This window comes from Saccoglossus kowalevskii, chromosome 11 (assembly GCF_978046115.1).
Source record: "Saccoglossus kowalevskii chromosome 11, keSacKowa6.1, whole genome shotgun sequence".
In the NCBI taxonomy this organism is placed as follows: Eukaryota; Metazoa; Hemichordata; class Enteropneusta; family Harrimaniidae; genus Saccoglossus; species Saccoglossus kowalevskii.
Genome location: NC_140651.1, coordinates 3,357,562 through 3,378,192, shown reverse-complemented (window position 1 = coordinate 3,378,192; position 20,631 = coordinate 3,357,562). Strand labels below are relative to the sequence as shown.

Sequence of the window (20,631 nt, the reverse complement as noted above, 5' to 3'; positions counted from 1 at the left end):
GCAACCTTTTTACTACGGAAAGTAGACATCAGAAGCACTCACGCGACATCGTAATTTCCGGTTCTGTGTATTAAAAACTACATTTACTAAACGCGTTTGGAGCTAATAAAATATAGAGTTAACTCAGTAGAAATCTTTTAGAAAATCCTAATGATACTTCGAAGTTTACCAGACTTGTATAGGCTATCTTGAATTCGCTTAAAATCGTTCAAAATTACTAAGTACTACCAGGCTCATTATTATGTTGTAAAGGAAGTGCTAGTGGTATACATGTTGTGGACAATGATGCTTACTGACTAGATCAATGGCGACGATTACAGCCTGAGTCAACTACCTATTTCAGTGTGATATACGATTATAATGTTATATGTCTGACAATTATATTAAAATGATGATGCACAAATTGGGTTATGTTTGAATCTAGACTATGTGCCGTCTATGAACTTTGAAAAGTCTGCGAATAACACAAGAGTCATTCGGTCTGCAGTATTGTGGCTTGGCCTAACAAGCAAGTCACTCTGCTCATGTCCGTCCGATGGTAATGTTCTGATGTCATGGAGACGGCCAATCAGTGGTAGCACGGAATTTTCTGCCGACTACGTAGTTACATAGCGATTCACCAGGTCATTATTGAGTGTTCTCGGAATGGCTGAATTCCAGGCAAGCTTTAATCATAAATACAACAAATTTTGATTTTGCAGCACACACTGTCAGTATTATTCGTTCGACAAAAATGAAAACAACTGAACGCATGCGCAGTACATGTTATTGTAACGTATCAAAACAATCAACATACATGCGTTTTGAGAAGATTCTATCATTGCTTCATTGAACGAATACTTCGCTGTGTGTTGTATTTAAACACTTTTTAGGTCGTGATAAATCATAATCCACTGTGTTCATTTATAAATGTAGTTAGACACAGAAAGTCTGTCACTCGTCTGGCCACCCGCGGAACGTAAGTCCAGTGGTGGATAACACTTATTTAGCAAACATGCATCGCACCATGTAATGTCAGCACTTGTACTTGCAATTTTCAAATAAAAAAAGTCAGGAGACACAAACTATCCCCGATGGAATAAACAAAATGTTATTAATACAAACAAGTTGTGTTGATGGATATCCTACCCACCAATATTATTCATAAATGTATAATGAACCAGACACTGTATTTATGGTACTTTTACTCATTTCATTCAAACCACTGCAAATGTGGGTATCTGGTGTAGAACCGACACTATATTGTGCGTAACCATAGCAACGTTTATAGTCTACGATATATCATAAAGTATACTGTATACTCTTTCTACTAGAATTGCCCACGGCAATGATGCGCGGAGAGATGAAGGTTCAATCGATTCTGCCATCGATAAAGTCAATCTTTCTTTTTGCTGCTCTGTCTACTGCAACAATACATCCAATATGCATGGACAACAATCTGGATAAATATCCCATTCACTGAAAATGAATGAATGAATGAATATCAAATAACATACTCGTACAAGAATCATTTTGGTCAAATATGACTAGTTGAGAGCATGTTTAAACTATTTTTATTTCGATATCGCATATTTATAAATCATTAGAAAATAATTTGTCATGGAATAAAACTTTTGTTTGGACAGCAATTATAACATTACTCGTTCAATGAATCAGTACGAATTAACACTAATGCGCATGCGTCTCACATTTACCACTATGTAATGTATACTGTATAGTACAGTGGAAACGTGTGTTTTAACGATTGAATATGTATTTTACGATAAAAATTGGTATACGAATTGTATATTAAGGTGCAATATAAAACCAAACAACAACACTCTTGAGTTTCGATTTCGTAAGTTTATGAAAATATTTTTAGTCTGTATAACAATTTCCTTTTCGGGCCATTAGTTACAATTACGTCCATGATTTGTCTAATGGTGTACTGTGGCTCTATCACGTGTGTGTCGATGGTAATTTGGACGGAAAAGCTCACGAAGAAGTTCATTTCATTGACTTTTGTACTTTTCATCTCTTTATGATTTCCATCCAGTTGGTGATACTGATTTATCTAAGTAAATGGATCAAATTAACCTACGGAACTCCGAATCTACTCTAATATAATTGTGTATAACCAGCGTTGGGCGAGCAGTCGATCGAGAAGAACGAGCGATGCGATGATGACAGAACTTGCCACCGTACCACGTCACGATAGTCTAAGAATACATTTGGGCTAATGAGATTTCATTTACATTTTTGCATACAAATTTATCTCTGAAATGTTATTGTATTATTTTATTGACTAGATTCTTTGACATTTACAATATGGCTGTATACCAACATTGAATAACAGATACAAATATATGGTCACCAAACTACTTCACAAAAACCACTGGTCAGATATTTATTTATCTGAAATAAAAATTTAACATGAACCTATAAGAATGGTTTCAAAAATGTGCATTTTTGGACAGTTTATCTTCAATAAAATATTTCGAATTATAAAAAACCTGAAAGTTGGTATCTTATGTTTTAAACAATTATTGTGTAAAATCTCAGGGAACTGAAAATGCAAAGACTCCATTGATCTTATTGTGTGTTCTATGCCGATGTGATGGTGAAATGATATATTGAATTTTGTACTACCTAGCTAGATGTGAACGTCAGAATCTATAGGACATATTAGACTGATTCATGGACTAATCCCCCCAACCCACTCCGCCATGTTGAAAACTAGAGGCAGTAGAGGCAGCTCATATGAGTGTTCCGCAGAATAAAAAAAAAATCATCCCAAAGAGTCAACACATTTTTCGGAGGATGATGTCATTCTATTCAGAGAATGTAATGCATGTACAGGGAATCTACATGATTAGATCTTATATCGGTTCCTAATAAACTATGAATTGACAATACTCAGATGAGACTAAATACAGAAAATAGTGTAAATAATTAGTGAGATAAATTCATAGACATCTGCTTATCAACAGATTCAAACATTGTAAGTGAAAGACAATCTGTTTGATAATTTCACTTGCCATGCATATAATGGTCTAATCTTGTGATTTATATAATTGTTCGAATCCTAACGTTTCCCCAAAATTCAGTTCCTAAAGGTACATCCAATTTCTCACTTATCAGACGGTTAAGTATCACTTTCCATCATCTTACAAGAGAGTATAGAGGACGAGAGCAATAATACTGCGTTACATCTATTGCCAGTGAATTATTTGTGGGAATCTTCCTCAAATTAAAGGTATGCTACTCAGGTTATATATAAATTAACCAAGAAAAGCAAGAAAGACAAAACAAGTGAACTTGTATGATAAAACATGCTTTATACTAAAACGAGAAGATAGAGACATAGACTGATATGCATACAAATGAACTTAAGAAAAATATAAGACACCGATAAAAGAGAAAAGAAGGATATATGAAGAGAGAAAGCGAAAACGAGGCTCCAGCAAAATTAGGAATACAATTAATGATTTAAAGAAAGACAGTTTATTACCTACAAACACTGATACAAGTAACAATACAAATGTAGGTGAGTGGATAAAACACTTCTCTAATTTAAACACATAATGTAAGAATGAGTCGCCATTGAATGTAGAAATCAGGGACATGGGAAATATAGAAAGTAATGTACTAGTAAATAAAACAAAAAGTAAAGCAAAGGAGACATTGAAAAAGAAAAATCCGTCCTACCTCGTACCCCTAAAGGTTTTTAAACTATTCCCAGATAGTTGTGAAACTAGCTGAATGAATGAAATGAAATGAATCATGTCATTGAATGAATGGGTCTTAAAAACGGGCCAGCATTCACTCACTTTTTTCGTTACGGGCTAAGGTATTTGCCTTCAAGCTCATGCTGTGCGTGTACGTTGCTATAAGCTACTGGAAGGATAACAAGAATGGCTTATATGAATTGAGGATGAGTACCACTAAATAATGAACTGTTATTTTTATATAGAAGCCAGGAAGACACTCCTCAGTGTGAACCCAATTTTTAATTCACTTCTAGCGATGCCAAACTTGCATACATTTTGAGCAATGTATCAACATTAATATACCTTGCATATTGGTCATTACATAAACAAAAGTGGTGTTACTAATTTTCATGTACTATTATATATTTTACAATCTAAATAAACACTGACTAACAATGTCAAAACTTATTATTATCAAAGTATGTGTGAAAGGACTAATTTCACAATCAAAATACTAGTAGTATAGTCTAATGTTATATATTTTTTACTTAATACATTTCTATATTTTCAATTTTTCAACTTCATTGATGTACATAACCAAAAAAGAAATGTAATATTTTCTTTACGGTGTCACTATTCTATTCTATTATATTCTATTCTATTCTATTCATTTTTTTATTTAATATATTTGTTTATATATTTATTATATTGTATCATTGTTATCCTAATTTTGCATTCTATTTTCCCTGGAAATTAGAATAGCATTTGACTACGTTTGTATCCCACGGCTAGCCTGAACTCATGCCACTTTTTTAGAGGTGTCAGGCAGACCATGGGTAAACGAAAACGTGCAGTTGAGTAAAAAAAAAAAAAAGTGTCAACAAACAAGCTGATTTCTGACTGGTCTGACTATAGGGTCTATGGTCTGTTAGGTGTTGGGGTTGGGTACAATCTTTTGGAAAAAGTGCAAATACCTGTATACGAGTATACAGAAAAACAAAAGAACATAGCGTGTAATGGTTCGGTAATGTTCGGTTCTTCTCGGTAATTTCCGCCATTTCCAAGATGGCGCAACGCACAGGAACTAGACATGTCAACAGAAGCTCAAAATACGGAAAAGGAGCTCGAGCTAAGCAGCAACGAAAAAATTTCAGAAAGGAACGATGGGAAAACGATATGAAAGAATTGGAAACGCTTAAAAAGCGCTATGAGGATGTAAGTATTTTCTGTCCATCGGTTGAAATGAACCGCTATCGGCACTAAGACAGCTGATCAGGCAGTACACTGTACAACACGTGTTATGGTTTGTAGGCAGACCAAGACAAGACACAGTCAGTGGATAGTCAGCACATGTAGCAAGACACAACAAAATAATAATCACCCATAACTCTAATTCTAAGCTTGCCCTGCGTACAGTGCTGTGTGTACGGGGACGCGTTCGGTTGATAGATACCCATAGAGTCTTGGAGCGTACAGGAGTTGGTCCCCCACTGCACTGTACGCAAGGCTAATCCTAAGCACGCCCCCACACTTTAATTGTATATGCCCCTCTTCAAGACGAATATGGTTATCGCGAGGGGCATATACATTTGGGGGCTGGAGTATTAGAGTTAGAGTTCAGGGATTCAGCTCGATTTCTAGACGATTCGGCCCTGGTGAAAAAAGATGATCTGTTCCTGGCTTGGACGTTCCTGTTCCAAAACAGTTTGGTCGAACTGTAACATGGGACGATTTTTTTTATTATCAGTGGGACTGATATAATGCTACGTACCAGCAATTAGTGCACATGTGTAATGTTAACAGTAAGACCATTCAATGTACTGATTAATAGGCTCAGGTTCTTGTGCACAGGCGTCGGCGAGTGAATAAACAAACATCTGTTGCATTGTGTAAAACATGGTGTTAAATCGTGAAAAATATCCTGCAAAAGATAAAAATAAGTTGTGAATAAGATAGTCATGCGTTGGTTGTGCATTTAATATATTAACATTAGATATATACACATATTGAATATAATTTATACCAGGGCTGGATCGACCACCCTGTTTTGGAGCTGGATGTCCAAACCTCAGACTAGTAATACATTGTATTACTAGTCTGAGTCCAAACCAGGGTCGGATCGTCCTGACACCTGGAGCTCTCTGGTTCACGCTAGGTAAAAATAGTATTTAGTGGCACAACACTGACTTGCGGAAATACAGCAGTAAGTCTGTAAGGCCTCAAAAAAAAAAATGAAGAAAAAAAATGAAAGTTACATAAAATGAAAAAACAAAACAAAATAATGATAGAGTAATACATGTATGTACTAGAAGGAAATTGGTCTGGGCTGCTGTCTGGTGTAATATATAAATATTTTATCACGACATGGATACACAAGTGCCCTAACTGTATTCTGTATTATTTTCTAACCATTCCATTAATTTTTATCCCCCTAGATCGATTCTGCAAGTATTTCTAAGTTCACTGATTTTCCACTTAGTAAAAAAACCAGGGATGGTTTACTTGAAGCTGGCTATGACGTGCCAACTGAAATACAACGTGAAACGATTGGAGTTAGCTTAAAAGGACATGATGTGTTGGGAGCTGCTAAAACTGGATCGGGTAAAACGCTTGCCTTTCTTCTTCCTGTAAGTGAACATATCGTATTGTTTCCTTGTTTATGAAAAATTTTGTGTTTATTTATTGGTTGTAATTAAACATAAAGTTACTACTGTAGTAGCGTTCTCGCACAGCTCCTTAGTATGGGCTAAAACGTTAAATACCTTAGCCCGTGCTAAGAAAGCATGTGTGTACACTTGGCACTGGGTAAGAAATATGGATTAAATTATGTATGGATTAATTTAGGCCTGTTTTTAAGACCTGATCCAAATCCTTAGGAAGTGTGCATGAACGCTTAGTTTTTGCTAAAATATGCAAACATATGAGATTAATTAACTTAAATCTCAAACAATAGTTATCAGTGGTTTTAATTGGTCCTGTGTTAATACATTTATAACAACTAAACTCAGCGTTGTTATTGACCGTCATGTTTCATTAAAAAACTTGCAATGAATGGAACTCCAGAGCGAGGCTGACGTTGAGGGTATGCTTTTAAGGTGGCGTTATTGTTTACACATGTTAAAATCGTTTCTGTAAGTATGGGGTGCTAGTTGAGACTTGACATTTTTGGACGTCTGAAACTAAATCGGCTTATCTAGTCTCCAAACCGGCTTTTTGGCAAATATATGAACATGGTATTTGGCGTTCAAAAGGTAAAATAGTTTGTTCTAGTCAGGAATAGCTGTTGCCATGACAATCTTGCTTTCTATACATTATTACTCACCTCAGTTTGCTATAGTAGTTCGGTTGAGTAAGACAAAATCAAAATTTCTATAATTTATAATTTCTTTACTATTTGCCTTACAAGGTTGCCTTCACAAAGAGTGAATCTATCAAAAGAGATGGAATGCCATAGATGGATTAGATGTTATTTACAGTGTTCACAACTTTTTGTGTCTCTTTGCGTCAACGTAACTTTAGTCAACGTAGGAGAAAAACACATACACCATTACGCCCGTGTAAAGAGTCTTAAATATGATGGAGACAACACCTGTGACCATCCGGTGTTGGTGTAGTTGCTTTGGTGTCCTAAAATGAATTTCAGTTCCACAGTCAGTTGTATTTATTATAAGTTTATTTCCAAATAGACTGACTATGTGTGTCAAATTTGAACCTTTTCACCACCAGTTCCTTCTTTTCATCACAAGTTCACAAAATAGTCCCGTTTATAGTCTGTCCTTTTCTTAGAAAATTGGGACTAAAATAGTCACATTTTTGGAGTAAAATTTGAAAATTGACTCAAATTCTGTCAGTTGGCTTCAAAATTTGGGTTTGTTTCGAGAAATATTAAGGAATATACTAGTAATAAAAAAGTTCAGAAAAATTTGAGCGAGAAAGTCTTGTTGTGAAAAGGTTAAGGCAGTTCAGGTTGTTACATTGACCTGTTAAACTCAGGCAAAATATGCCCATCAGTTCCAACATGGAGGTGACAAGAGATTAGATACATGTTACTACAAGTTTATGTATATTAATATTATTAAGATTTTACATGGCCCAGATTTGTCAACTATTATTGCTTGTTTGAATAAGTACACAAAAGACAACAACATTGTGTGCCATTGTACACATTATCCAGTGGCTGCCATATTCACATCTGCCATATTCACATCTGCCATATTCACATCTGCCTATTCACATCTGCCATATTCACATCTGCCATATTCACATCTGCCATATTCACATCTGCCATATTCACATCTGCCATATTCACATCTGCCTATTCACATCTGCCATATTCACATCTGCCTATTCACATCTGCCATATTCACATCTGCCTATTCACATCTGCCATATTCTCATCTGCCATATTCACATCTGCCATATTCACATCTGCCATATTCACATCTGCCATATTCACATCTGCCATATTCACATCTGCCATATTCACATCTGCCATATTCACATCTGCCTATTCACATCTGCCATATTCACATCTGCCATATTCACATCTGCCTATTCACATCTGCCTATTCACATCTGCCATATTCACATCTGCCATATTCACATCTGCCATATTCACATCTGCCATATTCACATCTGCCATATTCACATCTGCCATATTCACATCTGCCTATTCACATCTGCCATATTCACATCTGCCATATTCACATCTGCCTATTCACATCTGCCATATTCACATCTGCCTATTCACATCTGCCATATTCACATCTGCCATATTCACATCTGCCTATTCACATCTGCCTATTCACATCTGCCATATTCACATCTGCCATATTCACATCTGCCATATTCACATCTGCCATATTCACATCTGCCATATTCACATCTGCCATATTCACATCTGCCATATTCACATCTGCCATATTCACATCTGCCATATTCACATTGCCATATATTCACATCTGCCATATTCACATTGCCATATATTCACATCTGCCATATTCACATCTGCCATATTCACTGCCATATTCACATCTGCCTATTCACATCTGCCATATTCACATCTGCCTATTCACATCTGCCTATTCACATCTGCCATATTCACATCTGCCTATTCACATCTGCCATATTCACACCTCTTATAAGAATTGCTGATGTGAATGCAAAATTATGAGATTCGTTTTAATTACTGGGCACAACTTTTTCTAGTGAATATCACCTATAATTAATATATAATTACCTTTTGTCTTACAAGGTTATAGAGTGTCTTTATCAAAATAGATGGACTGCCATAGATGGATTAGGTGCCCTTATTATATCACCTACAAGAGAATTGGCTTATCAGACATTTGAAGTACTTTGTAAAATTGGCAAACATCATGATTTCTCTGCTGGATTAATTATTGGAGGAAAGGTAAGTACAAACTTGTCATATTCATATTATGGGATATCTTTGCTTTGTGGTCGTTTTCTAGTTTCACTCTTGTAATTAAAATGTAAACATTCATATTTAAAAAATATGGGATGACACCCTATTTGCTTTGTGAATTAGGCAAAATAATAAAAAGGCTTCAGGTAACCCGACTTTGCCTAGATTTTTGAATAAAAATGTCAACCTGTACATGCAAGGTGTATTTTGAAAAATACTCTCAAATAATAGTATGGGCCAAGTGGCACTGTGGACTAATAAATTCAGAATAATTGATTTTCATAAAATAAAAAGGTATATTAAAAAAATATTTCTACCTACAATACTAGAAACACACTTGTCTATTATTTTTATTTGGCCTCAACCTGGGGCTAACACTCAACACTTATATTTCATATTTGTCTTAAAAGAGACAGTGTGATTACCAATGTTTATTGTCGAGCCAAACAAGAGCCTAGTTCATTCCAGTTCCTTCAGATCATAACGGAACGGGGCCCACAAAAACTTAGTATGAAACAACATGGCTGAAAATGATTTTTGTGTGAAGTTTGTCAGAGCGACAGAGAATATACTATATACTCTCCTTGAGAAACAGATATGCTCAAAGAAGACGACCAAGGATGCAGTAAATGATTATTGCCTAACGTCGTCGCCAAACATCTCTTATTTGGATGCTATCATTCGTTCTTCTACAGTTGTCCACACAGTATGTCAACATACGCATATTAGTCATTAGTGGGATAAGATAGTTTTGACCTGATCATTGAGGTTGTTGCTGAGACATGTCAGGGACCACTTTTCTTTTCCACGGTTTCTTGTTTAAATTTTTGCTCAAGACGACTCCAGTCAAGCATGTATACACAGCCATTTTAGCTGGCTGGAGCAGTAGGGCTCTGATAAAATACTGTTGTGTAAATGCAGTAATAGTTTCCAAGGATTTGTAATGAAATTGGCCCTGGAATGACTTGTTAGGATAAGTTTTAAATACAATATGCTCCATATCTAATATGTTATCAATAGTCACACTGTTGCAATTAGCAGCATCCATAAACATTGAATAATAATAATAATATCTTTATTAAAATCGTATCCCGAAGTGGGATCTTAGTTGAAAATACAATAAAGTAATACAAAAAGATAGCAAAAAAAAATACAAGACATTCACAGACAATTGAATAAAGAAATGAAGCGAAGCGGGAAAAAAAAATAAATTATTTGGTGGTTGGTTTGTTGTGGCATCTGGCATTTAGGATTATAACCTGCAGTCACTAATTCACCCCGACATGTTATTTCTGTCTAAATACATACTTCTATATACATAAAATAAAAGTGTCAAAAATGGAGAATTTTAATTGAAGTCAGCAAGTCTTCTCTGTAATATAATTGTGTACCAGTATAGTGCAGCACTATATTATTGGATGTGGTATTGTTGTATGATACAAATATATGGTACTAAGCCAACACCATTTTCTTTCAAATCCAGATCCTGTAAAAAACAGACAAAAAAAACTTTACAAATGTATAACAATAATAAAATACATAAAATCACTGCAACAATAATAATTCAGTTCTCTCAAATGTACATTTAAACAAATGGGTAGTTGTAAATTATGGAAAATACTCATATTAACGTAGCTAGTTCAGGTTATTTGAAAATTGCAATTAGATAAACAGTGGAGTTACACCATCAAAATACCGGGCGGTAAGTAAATTTTAAAAATTCAGTTATTTGGACATTCAGACATTGACACTTTGATTTAGCAAGTCATGGGATACTGTCACATGTGTTAACCTCCATGATATATCCAGCTTGCTACAAAATTAGTATAATGCTTTGGCAGTATTGCTACTCACAGAGTAGGGGTTAACTTCCCACAGCTGCTAGTTCTTAGTATTGTGATGACTTTGGCTTTTCCAAAATACATGTAATTGCAAATGCTATTCTTAATTTCCCTGGTCATCTTTCACTTTTCACCAATGCTTGCTGTCGTTCCATAACTATCAACTCTAATGAAATGTAATTGTCAATGTCCAATTTCACTCTATCATCAATAAGTTTAAAGTATTCTTTGTCAATAATGTGAGAAAATGTTTTGCACAATTCAGACATGTGGAAGTTTTGGAAGCAAACGAAACTAGTTTTAAGCCAGCAGGTTTACTAGTTTTCAATGGATAATAACATAATACATGTACCGGTACCTAAAAATAAGAGCCTATTGCATCCACTTAGCCCAAAATAATTGACTTCATTATATGTTTTTAAGAAGTGAATCATATATATACAGTAAATGTGTCTAAAATAACTGGTTGAGCTGCTGGTACCCGGCATACTGTAAAACATGTTGAAAAAGCTACATGCAATTTTAGCGAATTGTGGTAGAATGTTGATTTAGCGAATCTCTCTTGTCATTGTTGATTTCCTGTTTTCACAATAATTGTCTGTCGCGTGCCAAAACAAATGCGCAGTTATCATCTCCATAAAAACAAAGAAAAACTGTCAAGTGTAATTAGGAAGCGCCCAGATTTTTATGTTCCAAATTACTGTATACAAATCCCCAAGTCTTGGCCATTTTGAATTTATAATAAAGTCATTAGCGACATCTTGAATTAGTGAATCAGTTCTCTCGCTAAATTCGCTAAAAAGACATGCTTGTGAAAAAGACATGTTTTACAGTCATGTATATCCTGTTTAGTGCCGTACTACATGTTGTAACATTGTCTGAAATGTTTCATGTTCACAGTAATATTTGTTTTTGTGAGTCAGAAAAATGGCCTTCAATTTGCCTCCTGCAACAGCGGACATTTTGTTGCTCATAATTTGAAAAAAATTTGAATGAGAATTAATGGTACAATGAAAGACATAAAGCTGGGGGATGTTATAAAAGTTTCATAAATATAATTTTTGCAAAAATCAAAATCATTAATGACTTGTTGAATTCAAATTGACCAATCTAAAAACGATACAGCCTCATCACATGTGCTAGTAATGATTTAATGAGTTCAATATCATTCAATCAGTATCTTTTGAATAATTGGGAGCTTGCAATTGCTATGTGTAGGCAATATGGAGCTCTCGTGCCAATCATTATTTAATATTTGAATTTGAATGAAAGCTGATTGATATTTACAAATTGTTATAAATATGTTTATGAAATAAGGTAAAGCTGTATACCATAAATCATTTAATAACAATTTCAGAATGTTCTATTGAAATGTTCATTGCTATAAAATTTCATGATTTTTCAGAATATTTGTTTTCTTGTGAAATTAAACAATATTGTATCATTTGTTTAGAGTGTGTATTTTGAAGTATATCCGACGCTCACCCCAAGCTTGCCAATGTCAAACTACATAATTTTGTTTATTGTTTGTAACCAACAGCATTTGGTCTAAAAATTATCAAAGAAAATATAGAACTATTGCATTACTGTATGATTATTTTAAACAGCAGTCAGGATAGGATTCTAAATTGTCAGCTTTCCTCACACTTCTTAGATCTTATCTAGCAATTGATGTAGGTGTTAATTGATACATAATTTATTGATATCATTTCAATACCCATTCAGTGTGGATATTCCGGTAATAATCAGTACGCAGTGATAATTCAAGGATAGGTTCTAAGTGAATTCATAAACGAAGAAGGAAAAAAATATTAGCAAATATTTTCCATATATAAAATAATAATTATGTAAATTTAACAAATTCATCTTAGGATTTTAAATAAATTTTGGACAAAACTAAATTTGCTAATGGCAGAGAGCATAGAATAGTCAATCCACCAATCCAAATAGACACTTAACAAAAGGCATCTTCGTTCATTATATTTTAAAAATTACTAGAAATAAAGACTCAATTTAACAGTAATGTCACTCACAACTTTTAGGAGCATTGTTTTCCAGAATACTAATCAACACTACATTCTCACCAAGGACAGTTATTGTTTCTGTTTCCTCCTCATTAATAGTTTCCATGGTGACAATGAAAACCTGTTAATCGTGTCGCAAATGACCTTGCAATTGGGCTGTCATAATTTTTCCACATCTGTGTTCAGTTAGAGTTCATTGACATTTATTTTGCACCTGTATAAGGGGTGCATCAAGTATCTTATTGTACAACCATATTTCATGTCATCATCAGAGGTCTACATGTATATACTAGTACTGTAGAATCTGTATTCAAAGCTGTGACTTCTATTAGGATTATACAGTGTAACAGAGGGGATATGGCTAAACATATGAGAAATTGTGAATTTTAAATTTTAAATTGTAAAACAATGGTTGCAGCTTCTATTAAGGATAACAATCGTAATATAAATTTTACAGTCCTGGCAGAAATGTGGACATCTGAGAGTATGTGGATCCAAAATTTGATAAAAAATAATAAGACCAGTAAAAAAAAGAATGTACAAGTTATACAAATCTTCCGATTTGTGGGAAATCTTACAAATCCCTTCAACCCCCTCCCCATAGATTGGAAATGTACGTGAAGGTGTGTAGACAATTTAACATTAAAGAGGGAAGCAACAGGTGGTGATTCAGCACCAGTTACAAATTACTTGTTACCTGTGTGTCAGTTTTAATGTTCAACAGCCCCTAAACATGTATATTTTTATTGAATGTACATGTAATAAGACAGCCCAGGAAGTTGCGAGTACCTACTCGCAAATGCGCCTAAAAAATACGTCTATGCGAGTAAAAACTTTTAAATATCCGCATTTAGCTTGCAGTTTTCAGAAACTACTCGCATTTTGCGAGTGAAAATTGAAGCAACTGAAGCATGCCGTGCAGGCATCAGACTAGACGGATACCGTGCATTTTTGAATATTTTACGATGTACTCGGAAAGTCTAGTTTCAGGCACATGGCAAGTGTCATGTTGCAATTGAGAGCGTACAAGCCAAAATTAAAAAATAGTAACATTGTAAATATGTGATTGGCAGTTTTTGTTTCTAGTCAAAATACGGGCATACAGGTTTTTTTTAAATGAACGGCGGTTTACACTGTCGGCGACTCTTTGATTGTCAACAAAATAATTTTCATTGGCTAATGTGACTGCGTTTTTCAGTGTCAAGTCGCGTTGGAAACATCGATAATCAAAGTCACACTGTCGCATTCTCCGCTCGAACAAGACATGGGGAATAAGCAGATTACTAAATTCTTTCGGCTAACACCAGGACATCAGATCCTACATCCTCGCATCCAGCCACAAAACGGAAGATGGCATGGCACGAGTATGGGATCAAAATCTTGGAAGCCAAAACAAGATGGTAAAATTGTGCAATGGATCGAGCAATTCAAGTGGTTAGACGTTGACACAAGTGAATGCCGCCGACAACTTGAGGCTGGCAACATATATCGAGTATGGTGTAAATAGTGTCGATTGACACGAGAGATGTTGATGAAAGTTGGAGCACAAAATTAATTGGTTTTTGCGCAGATGGGGCAGCAGTATACCTGGGAAGAAACAGAAGTGTCTCTACATTGCTTCGTGAGGGTGTAGCTAACTATTTGGTGTCAATCCATTGCATGCCGCACCGCCTGGAACCTGGAATGTTCAAAAAAACGTTGCTATGGTGAGGAATGTACACGATGTCTTGATTATGTTACAGGGAACTTGGATCTCTTGCTATGGAATTAAGGGTGAATGTTTATACTCCAAAGTCAGTTACTAGTACAAGATAGGCGCCACACGTGGAACGAGCGTTACGTATTTTACAAGTCGATAAAAACAATCCAACTTCGGCAGGTCAGTACGCCGCTGTATTAGCCCACAGTGAACATCTTGCTTCAACAACACGGAACGCGGACATCAAAGGTCGGGCTACAAAAGTTGTACGTACATTGATCACCCTGAAATTCGCTGCATTTTGCCATTTTTAGTTCCGCTGTCGACTTTGTCGAGCGGAGCTTATCATATGAGTGATTGTCCGCCGTCGTCGTCGACCGTCGTCCGTGTCAATGTTTTACTTTTTCGACTTCTTCTTGAAAACTACAATGCTTTGATACTTAGTGTATATGTACCTTGGGTAGACCTCTCTCAGATTTGTTCATTTCATGTTGATATCTTCAATTCTCTAATTTTGGTGAATATTTTTGTTATTTTTGGTAAAAAGTGATATTTTTGACTTCTTGTTAAAAACCGCAAGTGCAATTGCTTTGATATTACATATATAGGTACTACATGTGGACCTCTCTCAGATTTGTTCATTTTGTAATGATATCTTTAATTCTCTAATTTTGGTGAATATTTTTGTCATTTTTGGTAAAAAGTGATATTTTCGACTTCTTGTTAAAAACCGCAAGTCCGATTGCTTTGATATTACATATATAGGTACTACATGTGGACCTCTCTCAGATTTGTTCATTTCGTGATGATATCTTCAATTCTCTAATTTTGGTGAATATTTTTGTAATTTTTGGTAAAAAGTGATATTTTCGACTTCTTGTTAAAAACCAATAGTTCAATTGCTTTGATATTACATATATAGATACTACATGCAGACCTTTCTCAGATTTGTTCATTTTGTGATGACATCTTCAATTCTCTAATTTTGATGAATATTTTTGTCATTTTTGGTAAAAAGTGATATTTTCGACTTCTTGTTGAAAACCAAAAGTTTAATTGCTTTGATATTACATATATAGATACTACATGCAGACCTTTCTCAGACTTGTTCATTTCGTGATGATATCTTCAATTCTCTAATTTTGGTGAATATTTTTGTTATTTTTGGTAGAAAGTGATATTTTCGACTTCTTGTTAAAAACTGTAAGTCCGATTGCTTTGATACTATACATATTGTTCATTTTCTAATGATGTCTTCAGTTCTTTAATTGAAATGTGCATTGCTAACAGCGGAGCTATCTCAGCCGATAGGCTGCTTGTTTGTTAGATTTATTTTCGGGGATTGCAACGTTGAGTCACACTCTACAAACAAATGACGTGATTCTCACTCAGGCAATACAAGCTGTTAAATCGTGTATCGCGACAGTTGAGTTAATGAAAATGCAGCCTGTTGAAAATGGTTTCCTGGAGAAGTTCAAGGAAATAATGAACACTGAACAAATTAATGAGTATGATGCCAGTACAGATGACGAATTGGAGCTTTCCAAGAAATCAAACTAAAAGGACACCCAACTCAAATAATGACACAGTTACAAGGTGACATAAACAACACATGTGATGAAACCGTACATGCTCTGAAAACACGATTTGACAACTTGTTGGATACAGCAAATGCAGAGGGGCCAGCTAAAGCTGTCTGCTGTTTGTCTGTGCTGTTCAATCATGATTCATGGCCTGATGATGTTACCAGGCTTATGGTATACGGGCAAGAAGAATTAGCCTCCCTTTTGCAATGGTTTGGTCCAACCTTGGAGAAAAGCGGGTGTGTTGCATCAAATGTACCTGCTTCTGGTGTTTAATCAGTTTCGTGATAAAACGGAGTCATCTCTATGGGCCCTGTGCTTAACAAAGATGCTGTATTGTGATAATTATAAGAATGTACTCCACCTGTGTCAGATATTGATCGTATTGCCCATTACCACAGCCCAGTGTGAACGTGGCTTTTCTGCACAAAGGCGTATCTAGAATGAACAGCGTAATAGACTGCATCCAGAAAGTGTGGGTGATCTAATACGTATCAGCCTGGAAGGGCTTAGCATGGCTGAATTTGATTCTTCAAGTTCTGTTCACATATGGATGCTTGAATCAGTGCGGGCCAGATGACCAAATGTGAAACTGATGTGGCCTGATAACATCGTACATGCAGTGTTCGACCAAGATAAATCAAGACTTTTTGTAACAGAACAGTATCTCTCATTACAGTATGTCAGTATTGTAGTTGTATACGCAAAGTTTAACATAACATATATTATTTGTTTTACGCACGGAACAATTTTGCTCCTAAAATTTTAGGTTTAGGAGCATTTTGCTCCTAATTTCTTAGTGCTTAGGAGCATTTTGCTTTTTGCCAAAAGGTTAACTTCCTAGGCAATTCATACAATTACCGGTACAATGTTTTAATCAGCGCTTTGCTGTAATAAGTATTATTGTCCATTTATGAGTTGTCAGGAGATCAATCTTCCAAAATTTCACACCCACTTAACATCAATGAATACAACAATGATGAACATCAGGTGGGACTTTAATATTCAAATTTAGAAATTAACTAGCCAAGTAGGATTAATGAGGATTTTTTTAATTAGCAGACCATTATAGATGACACAATGTTATATAATAGCATTATGCTATGAAAAATGCTGTTGGTATCCATGACGACCGTGTGTCCGTCCTGAGCCATTTCTTGGACACCTTTGACCGATCTTGTTCAAACTTTGCATACAGACAATGTATGACGACCTACATATGCACGTCAATTTTTGTTATGATTCGATTACATAAGGCTGACAGGCAGCCATTTTGTCCTTCAAATTTGCTAAATTCTGATATTCAAACATGTCCGGAACAGTTTCTCGGAGCTGAACTGGGTGATTTCAATCAAACTTTGTATGGTGATCATACATATTTGGTTATAGGTGCACGTCACTTTTCTTTTCGAGATTTGGTACAAGATGGCGACTGGTGGCCATTTTGTTTTTTTCCGTTTTCGTGCTGATTCCTCCATGAGATATGGGCTGATTCAGTTCAAAGTTTGTACATAGGCACTATACTTCAAGATAACACAACACCATGTTTTGTATTGAGATTTGATCAAATTTGTCGAAATGATGGCCATTTTTAGTCCCCGTTCGGACGCGTCTAAAAATCATCAAAATCAAGCATTTCCCGGCTGTTTACAGATGGATTTTGGTGGCCATTTTGAAAAACAAACATAAAATATCATTCTGTAACATGTCCGATTCTGTTCCTTGGAGATGAACAGGCCAAATAAACATTATTATTATTATTATATGACCTGATTCAGTTCAAAGTTGAATAGGGCATTTTCAATCAAACTTTGTATGATGACCTAACATTAGGTTATACGGTGCAAGCAATATTTCTTTTGGAGATACTTGAACAACAATATTCAACTGGCTGCGTTTTTCTTCCTTGCTATTTCCTCTGTAAGGTATAGTCCAATTCAGTTCAAAGTTCCCTCGTAGGTACTATACTGACAGTAACACAATCTATAATCTGTGTTAGTGTTAAAAATACATTGATCTTTCATTTCTCAATGTCACTTGTACAGAACATTTACATCGACTACAGCTAATACTAAATGGGGACTATGCATTATCAATGCTTGTTGATTTATAGTGCTTAGTTTTTTTGTTTTTTTTATTATCACGAGTTTTTCTAATTGTAGTTGTAAAATGTAACCATTTTAATTCCTTTTGATGAATTTTATGTGTTTCAATAAACTATTGTTTTTTGGTGTTAAAATATTATTTGAGTGTATAAATGGCGAAAGCCGGGTTACGAAAAAAAGAAAAGAAAAATGTGTCATTTGTAAGAGTTCTTTTGCTATTACCGGTAATATTAATGAGCATTTTCAATGACATCGCAAATTAGCGTAAATTACTTATCACATTGTTTGATGGGAGGAGCATACATATATTAAATTAACATTCCTTTCAAGATGGCCGTGATGATGGCCGTGATGATGGCCGTGATGATGGCCATGATGGTGGGCAAGCGATTGCTAGCATGCTGACAACTATTGTATCGTTGAATACTTGGGAATGCATTGCAGTGTATGTGGGTCAAATACAGAAAAAGTTTGTACTTCAGACAGTAAGACACAATTTGAAAAATTGGGGACTTTTCTCTACTTGTAGGCGCACTCTTAATTAATGCTTAATTAGTCACTGATTAACCATCATTATTCGTTAAACATGTCAATTTTTTTTTTATCTAAATTTAATGCACATGACCAAATCAATTTACAATAGAACTCATTGTTTTATTGGGAATTATGTTTAAAATCCATGCAATATGTTTTAGTCAGATGTGTTCATTCTGGAATTGTTCATTTCAGTATTTCTGATTTTCTATTTTTTGTAAACATTTATGTTAATTTTGGCTGTTTTTTTCTATAGTTCTTAATGCTACTAAATTTGCTGTTTCATCTCATTTATATTGTCAATGTCGAATCAATTCTCATATTTTCAACTTTTCTTTATAATTGCAAGCCTGATTTCTTGAAAATCTTGGATGAAATGTTTTGGGTTGCACACATTACTAAGTCAGGTTGGAAATTATCAAAGGTAATATCATATTTGATCTTTTAAAACTGTACAACAACCAAACATTGCCTTTACTGCACACTGGATTATTAAAATGCATCTTATTTTGACCCCAGCGAAAACTGTACAATGGCTTGATAGCTAAACACAAAGACAACAACTAACGTTGTGCCGTCAGATGTGGGTTTTCACTTTCTGTTGCAACCTTGGTGTTTTGGAATAGGTCATTAACCATTTGGTCATTGACTTCTTGTTCAAAAACATTATGAATATTCATAACCATGTGACCTTGTTTTCATGGCTAATTCTGCCAAGGCTACCAGTAATTATATGTAACATATGCTAATATATAATTAAATAGAATAGATTACAAAAAAAAAATCCCTCCTCCCACTTAGAGTACAAATGTACGTCTCCACCCTGCCTAAAGTAATGTATCTACATCTATGGTAAATACCACCGATATATACAATGCGTACATGTTTCTTTACTTTTGATCAAAAATGATATTTTTTTAAAAACTTTAAGGCCATGTTGATTATTAACATATTTTAAATTTAGTAATTCAGCTGTTACCTCCTTAATCTCTGAAGGCTTACTTTCTAAAGGTCAATTTTGTGCTTCTAACTTGATGTCCAAGGCAATGTACATGGACTTGCTAGGCTCAACCAATCACAAGCTAGCTCTCATAGGTAAATAAACAGAGGATCTTTTAAATTTCTACGGTGTTGCATTTTTGACATGCATTAAGCAGCACCTAATAACCTTGCCTGATGCTTATTCAGACCCATTCGGACCCACCTCTGTGTGGTGTGTATGTGCTCATTCAGATTACATTCAAACTTCACACATACATCATACATGATATTATACATATGAACATCAATTTGTTTCATGATCTGATTCAAGATGGCCGAATGGCGGTCAATTTTGTTCTGAAAAATGATCAAAATTGTCTTTTTTGGCATTCCTCAACCAGATCTTGGCTGTTTACAGTTGGATTTTGTTCAATCTTGGTACAGACATTATGGGACCTTGATGCACATCATTTTGTTTTCAAGAAGGGATTTAAAATGGCCGAAAGGTGGCAATTTGTTTTAATGAATGCGGGTCTAGTGAAATATCTGTGACATGCTTTGACTGATTATATTCAAATTTGATATATTCATTATATTTCATGTCATAGATATACAGATGTATTGTTTTGACGATTCAAAATATCCAAATGGCAGACAATTTTGTGCTGAAAAATCATCGAAATCAAGCATTTCTGGCATTCCAGAACTGGATCTGGATGTTTACAGAGGGATTTTGTTCAAACTTGG

At 35.0% G+C, this 20,631-nt stretch overlaps 1 protein-coding gene across 1 annotated transcript in view; it reads left to right on the top strand.

Annotated features, from left to right (window-relative positions):
- Positions 1-4,709: 4,709 nt before the first annotated feature.
- The window catches only part of LOC102809725 (putative ATP-dependent RNA helicase DDX10), a 56,439-nt gene continuing 40,517 nt past the window's right edge, over positions 4,710-20,631 (top strand). The window contains exons 1-3 of the mRNA XM_085505625.1: positions 4,710-4,904; positions 6,125-6,316; positions 8,944-9,102. Coding sequence (XP_085361751.1) covers positions 4,755-4,904; positions 6,125-6,316; positions 8,944-9,102 — 501 coding nt within the window. The 5' untranslated portion in view covers positions 4,710-4,754. The remainder of the gene's footprint in view (positions 4,905-6,124; positions 6,317-8,943; positions 9,103-20,631) is intronic.